At 39.4% G+C, this 6,475-nt stretch overlaps 1 protein-coding gene across 1 annotated transcript; it reads left to right on the top strand.

Annotated features, from left to right (window-relative positions):
• The first annotated feature begins 3,693 nt into the window (after positions 1-3,693).
• Positions 3,694-6,475, top strand: LOC144420824 (uncharacterized). Its single transcript, XM_078110486.1, has 4 exons — positions 3,694-3,798; positions 4,406-4,615; positions 5,509-5,968; positions 6,046-6,475. Exons 1-4 carry the CDS (start codon positions 3,708-3,710, stop codon positions 6,428-6,430), a joined length of 1,146 nt encoding a protein of 381 aa, XP_077966612.1. The 5' UTR covers positions 3,694-3,707; the 3' UTR covers positions 6,431-6,475.

Here is a 6,475-nt window from a genome sequence, read left to right as displayed (position 1 = left end):
TTTCTTTGGCTATTTGAGCCGGACCAAAACGAAATTAAAAAGAATAATTGAAAGCTTGCAAATACATAAATGGAGACAATTTTTCAAGAACGGAACAATATCAAACACAGTCCTATAACCGTAGTAGTATATATTTACGCTATAACTATCGGGCCAAACGACGTTGGAAAGAATAAAGGACAATAAAGCTAAAAAGGACAAGAACTGAAAAGCTTGATTAAAGAATTGTCCTTTGAAATAAAGGACGGTTGGCAACCCTACCTACGCTCTGCACATAACTTAGCAATCATATCCAGCGATATAACTTTGGACCCAAAATGGCGGTTGTGACGTCACACAAGCGCTTATAACGTTACCAATGGTTGTCCTCACTTGTGTTATAGTCACTTTGGTATCGGGCAAAGTGAATATAACATACGATAGTCTCTCTGGTGTCGAGGCACCCTGATAAGCACAATCTTTATTGTTTACACAATTGTTTGAAGCGAAAGTATACTTCCGAATACATTCGCTTGAATTTTACGATGATTCAGTGGTGTCGATAATTAAAGCCTCTCAGCTCTGACGGTAAGCGATGCATTCCCTTTCGCGATTTATTTTGAATGCAATCAATACTTTTTACTGCATGTAATTAATACATCGAAACTTTGCGGGAAGCTCTAAGCGCTTATTTGTGCCATTGTTACCCACCCCCAGAAAGGTGCTTTGTCGGTGGTACGCGACCAAGAGTAAAAAACAATGAAGCGGTACGCAGTCAGTAAATGTTTGAGAACCACTGATTTAAGGGATTTTCTAAGTACGTATATACATGCATATAAGCCGAAAAAATGCTGCTAAACTAAGGGGTTGGCATAAACGCACGTAACTCTTATCGCATTCAAACGGAATGACAATATGCTAACTTAATTCCAACAACTTATACAGAGTGTTACGATTTGTAAGGGCCGGTCTATATATGCGAACTTTTATAAATTCCCCGTTTTTATGGGGTCGGCTTAAAGGCGGAGATAGGATATAGATTGTAGCCAGGCGCGCAGCCTGGATTTTCAGAGGGGGGTACAAATAGGAAATACTCATTGCTGCCTGTAGCAGTCGCTGCGATTACCCGCTCGTTAAAAGAAAAAAGTCGCCTTTTTCAGTGTATATTGATTTTTCTATTGTGTAAAATATTCAATCCGTGACAACTTCGGGATTCTAAAATGTCCTTATATATTAATTTAATTGAGTCCAACGAAACTACTCATTACTAGTCTGAAATACCACGGCGATCTGTGGACATAAAAATATGGGATATACAATTGGCAATTTTAGCAAATTGCAACTGCTTGTGTTATTGGTGACTTCTTCAGTTTTCAAAAATATTTAAAATGAGAGGGTTTCAACCTCGAAAACGCCCTCTGCTGGCTGCGCCACTGGTAGTAGCTTTCTATACCTAAATGGAAGCCTTCATTTGAACAAGCTCTAAGCAAGCTCCGCTTATGTGTTTGTAGATATTGCAGCAATAAATGGAGTGTTATAGAAATGTTTTGTCCCATATGTCTCACTTGTCATTTTCGAGACACCGTAATAAATAAGTATTCGAAGCGTCCCTCTACGAGCACAAGTCTCGGCTGATAGATTAAATAAAAGTATGTAATATATATATATTATATAACAAAAACAGACAGACCACTTGCTCATCAAGGACAGACTGTGCTTTTACAGCTGAATGAACAATATTTATACTAGTGTGGCATGCAATGAAGTTATGGCATGACAGTAATGATTACTGTGAACAAAAACATAAGGTTTATGGAAAACTTTCGAACTATAATTAGTGACTTTCCGCTATGATACGTCTTCGATGTCTGTGTATTTTAACCAAACTCAACTATGCATCGTTTCCGCACCCTCAGAGGTTGACTCACCCCTGGTTGAGAAACCCTGCCCCAAGGACTGTAGGTATCCATGGAAGCCCTCATTTGAACATATTGTGGTTTGGTAATACAGAAATTTCTCTGGGTTGGCTGAGTGTTCAGTAAACATTTTACGCTATTCCCGTAGTGTGTGTTTTATTCCGATTTTCCTTATATTAAATCTATCACAAGGTTGGGGACTGTCTGTGTTAGCCAAGTGAATATACCCCCTGCGAACTTGTCTGGCAAAGGTAGAAGAGCGAAACACAATACTTGCATTCGATTATCAGTGATTCGCTCATCGCGATTTTGTATCTTCGGACGCAACAACGTCTCACAGTGTGGCAGAGTAACTCCTAAATAAAAATATTAGAAAATGAAATATTCGTCAAATTTATCGGTCAACTGAAGAAATATTTTTTGTTATTGCCATTGCAGATTCGAATTCCATGCTCACCACCTTGCACGGGGTTAGGATAGGACAGGATCTTACATATTCATCCCGGGAAAGTGGAAATCCGATAAGTTGTCTTAACCATATGGCGAACCACATCCTCTCGTCTGGTTACCATTCAATGTCGGGTATGGGCTTAGTTAGTTATTTGTTTTCGGAAGCATGGACTTGATGGTAGAGGGAGGGGAGCTATAACCGACCAGAGTTTACGTGAACCACCCCACGGCGGCGAGGAGTCCAGCAATTCTCTCGCACATGATCATTCCTGCATGGGATTTGAACCTGCGAACCACGCAGAGTAATCAGAGATGCGGTGGCGAGCGTATTCCTAAAGTTTAGCACGATGAGCCACATTGTTCGGTTGAATAAATTTCGTAGAAAATGCCAAACGTTTAAAAATACTCCTTACATATTTTAGGTTGGACTGAGTCTTGATGGCAATTAATTCTCATTTTTTTTCAAATTCTTCAAAATCTTAGATCAGGGGTTGGCAACCTTTTGTCGCTCGCGGGCCAAAATTAAAGATTGCTAGTCATTTTTAGAATGTTAAAAATCGAATGGATGACCGATGGATCACATTTCATCACACAGTTCAGAAGTTAAATTCTAAGCAGCGCACGAAGACTGACTATTTGAATATTTTTTGCGCCATTAAACCATTTGCACTTAGCATCAACTTTTCTGCGTTTTGTTGCCATTTGTCTAATTATAATTAAACTATAGGATCAATAAACGAGTAATTGTGAATTATTCACTTGTTACGTTATAATATAATTTAGTCTACACGTAAACTCTTTCGCGTAAAGAATATAAGCGACAAAACAGCTATAATTTGTTACTATAATTCAGTGAAGCGTCGCGGGCCGGATTATATTGCTCTGCGGGCCGTAGGTTGCCGACTCCTGTCCTAGATTATTAATCTTTGGCTTTTACAACCTGATTTTTAACCAATTGCCTTGAAATTTTCGCTAGATGGTTAGTACTTTTATATTTAATTTGGAATCTCTCTGTATAAAAGTCCATGCATCTGAAAACAAATAACTACTCACATACTTGATATGGACTGGTAATTGGGCGAGCATTTGTGGTTCGCCATATGCTCAAGCCGTATTATCGGCTTTCCTCTCCCCCGGGACAAATATGCAAATCATAATAAAAAGTATCTATAGTTCTGTAGCCTGATAATCCGATCTTAATCTGTTAATTTTAGAAATCTCGAGTGTGAGCGGGCAGAGCTGTGGACCAAGATATGACCTGGGAGGAGAAATCAAGTCCCCGACAAATAAAAGTGAATGTCATCATTGGGGGGGGGGGGGGGGGGGGGCGAATGTTATTGGGAATTTCCATTAAATGGCCAAATGAATCAGACGATGTTCAAATTAAACTTCACAGAGACGTTTGTTTCAGACGAGCGCTTTGCTATTTATATTGGCATGGTTAGAATAAGTGGTAAGTATTTTATAAAACGAGTTAGCGCATTATGTTCCTCGATGTGGTTTTGCGTTATTTGGAATAATTCGGTTTAAACTCAGTCATGGCACAGACTATTATAACAATAAACACGATGACTTGGGACTTGAAGCAAAATGAGGGAATGCAGGAAAATGCTAAATTTTATAAATATAAACATTTGACATAAATGACGTCACAGTCACTGGCAATCTCACCCTGTGTCATATAAAATATATGAATTAGGGTTCAATTTAAACTTCATAGTGACAAAAGCAAGTTATAAAAGTTTATAAAACATGCGCACTAGCATACTTGGGGTAGATTTATGGTTTGAAACTGTTATATGTTGACACATTGTTAATCAATGACTTTTCAAGAAACTTTTCTGTAATAATCATTGCTGAACTTGGTACTTTGTATAATTAACTTATCAAGCAACCTCAGGTAAATGGCCTTGATCATAGAAATAATTTGCTCAACTATTATAATCGAATTGATTTGTCCAAATTATTCTATGAATCGCCAGCTGAATGTAAAACAGAATAGTTTTAATCTATAACGCCTTCTATGGTCAGTTTACTTATTTCAACATATTTTATTACAGGTTTGGCCCACTATCTCGCCATAACTGACAAGAAATGTTGGATGTACAGCGAACCTGGTATTTGCTCGAATGTAGTGGATACAACATGTAAGATTAAAAACTGGGTCGACGTGAATGGCATTGGGGCAACGCATATATGGGTTCGGTACTATTGCAGGCCTTCTGAGCATCGATTTAAATTCACTTACGAATACATCGATTGTAAAACAGGTTAAACTATTTCTTATTTGGAATTTTGCAAAATCTGTCTGAACAATTGTTCTAATTATCTGATTGGGTATTATGTCTGTGGAAGCATCAGGATCTCCTCAGTATAACATTTACATGCTTACTTCAATAAATATTTTCATTTTTTTGTTCTTGTACAAGAATTAAGTTTCATTATATTTGCACTCCTTTATTTACAAGTATTAAACATTGGTCCGATTAAGTTTGACTATACTTGGTGACTCACTGTAATTATGTTGCATATTCTTGTGTTTAGATCAAGATGCGTTTTTAGTGTCTTGAAGCTATAAAAATTGGTTATAATATATAAACTGTAACAACATATTTTTAATATTAAACTAAAAATCGATTTACGTCTCGGTTCGAAAATTTTTTTATCCTTCCTGCAAACTGCCTCGCTTGCTTTGACTTTAATATTATAACGCTTCCGCCTTTCCTTCGAATGGAAATGATTTGACTCAACTCTTTTTGAGTTGCTGTGATGAATTCTGATTTCTTATATATCCACTGAGAGTCTGAAATCCCTATCTCTGACTCTGTGAGATCCAGAATTTCTCCTCTGGCTTTGAAAAGTGTAGAAAATGATTATCCATTGAAATCATGGATAATTCTACTCTATTGCTCTGGTTACAACAAATTAAATATTTTATATAGGAACTGAATGATATGGGGTTTGAACTGCGGCCCCCAGTAAAGAAAGCCAAAATCGTAGCCAGCCCAACTGGCAACAGCGCTTATGCTATTGCATGGCCCCTCAGCCAACCCCCTGGCTACTCCCAAGAGAAAAGCTATCATGTACATTGCTTTGTATATTCATGTCCGATATGGAATATGTGAGGAATTGTCCAGTAATGGATTTCCATCTTATATTTCAGGAAAAAGACTTGAACCGCCAAGTACCACGGCCCTACAGACTGCCACGTCCCTACAGACTGCCACGACCCTACAGACTGCCATGACCCTACAGACTGCCACGACCCTACAGACTGCCACGACCCTACAGACTGCCACGACCCTACAAACTGCCACGCTCCTAAAGCCTGTCACGACCCTACAGACTGCCACAACCCTACAGACTGCTACGACCCTACAAACTGCCACGCCCCTAAAACCTGTCGCGACCCTACAGACTGCCACGACCCTACAGACTACAATGGCACCAACTACCCAGGCAAACAAACTCAACCAGGCGACCTTTGACCCCGTTTCCACTGAACCAGGCTCCGGCAATACCTCCATCACAACGATTTTGACAATACTTGGATCCGTGATAGCAGTATTGTTAGCAGTATTGATAGCCGTTGTGATCGGAGTCATAATTTATCGTAAAAACAGGTGAAATTAATTTTTCTGCCCCCTCAACCCCCTTCCTCACCTTTTGTATCTCAACTAACTCTTTTTCTTTGTTGCAGACCAAAAGGCCAGAAAGAAAATATTGCAATGTCGGCCACAACTCACGCGTACGAAGAGATTCACAAACCGGTAGGTTATCTCTCACCGATGCCGAACCCCAATGTATCTTTTCAAATACCGAGTGTGGGAGAAGCTCACGTCGCCTCACCCATACCTCTTTTCATGTACGATAGTGTGCAGCTTCCAAGAGTACGCCCCAAACCTAAAACTAACCTGCTCATAGATCCTACTGTCTCCTCAAACCCCGGCACTTCATGTCAAAAACCAAGTGTCGAAGGCATTCATTACGAGCCCGATTATGCTCCGCCAGAAAATGTTTTTGCTCTATCCATATACGACGATACTGCGGCCATTAGCCCTTCCGTTTATGATGAAACTGGATAGATGAAACTGCGGTGGTTTCCAACCTTTCTTGTGCCACCACCCCAA

The sequence above is a fragment of the Styela clava genome, chromosome 3 (genome assembly GCF_964204865.1).
Source record: "Styela clava chromosome 3, kaStyClav1.hap1.2, whole genome shotgun sequence".
NCBI lineage: Eukaryota > Metazoa > Chordata > Ascidiacea > Stolidobranchia > Styelidae > Styela > Styela clava.
Note: the sequence above shows the minus strand (reverse complement) of the source record. Positions and strands in the feature narration are given on the sequence as shown.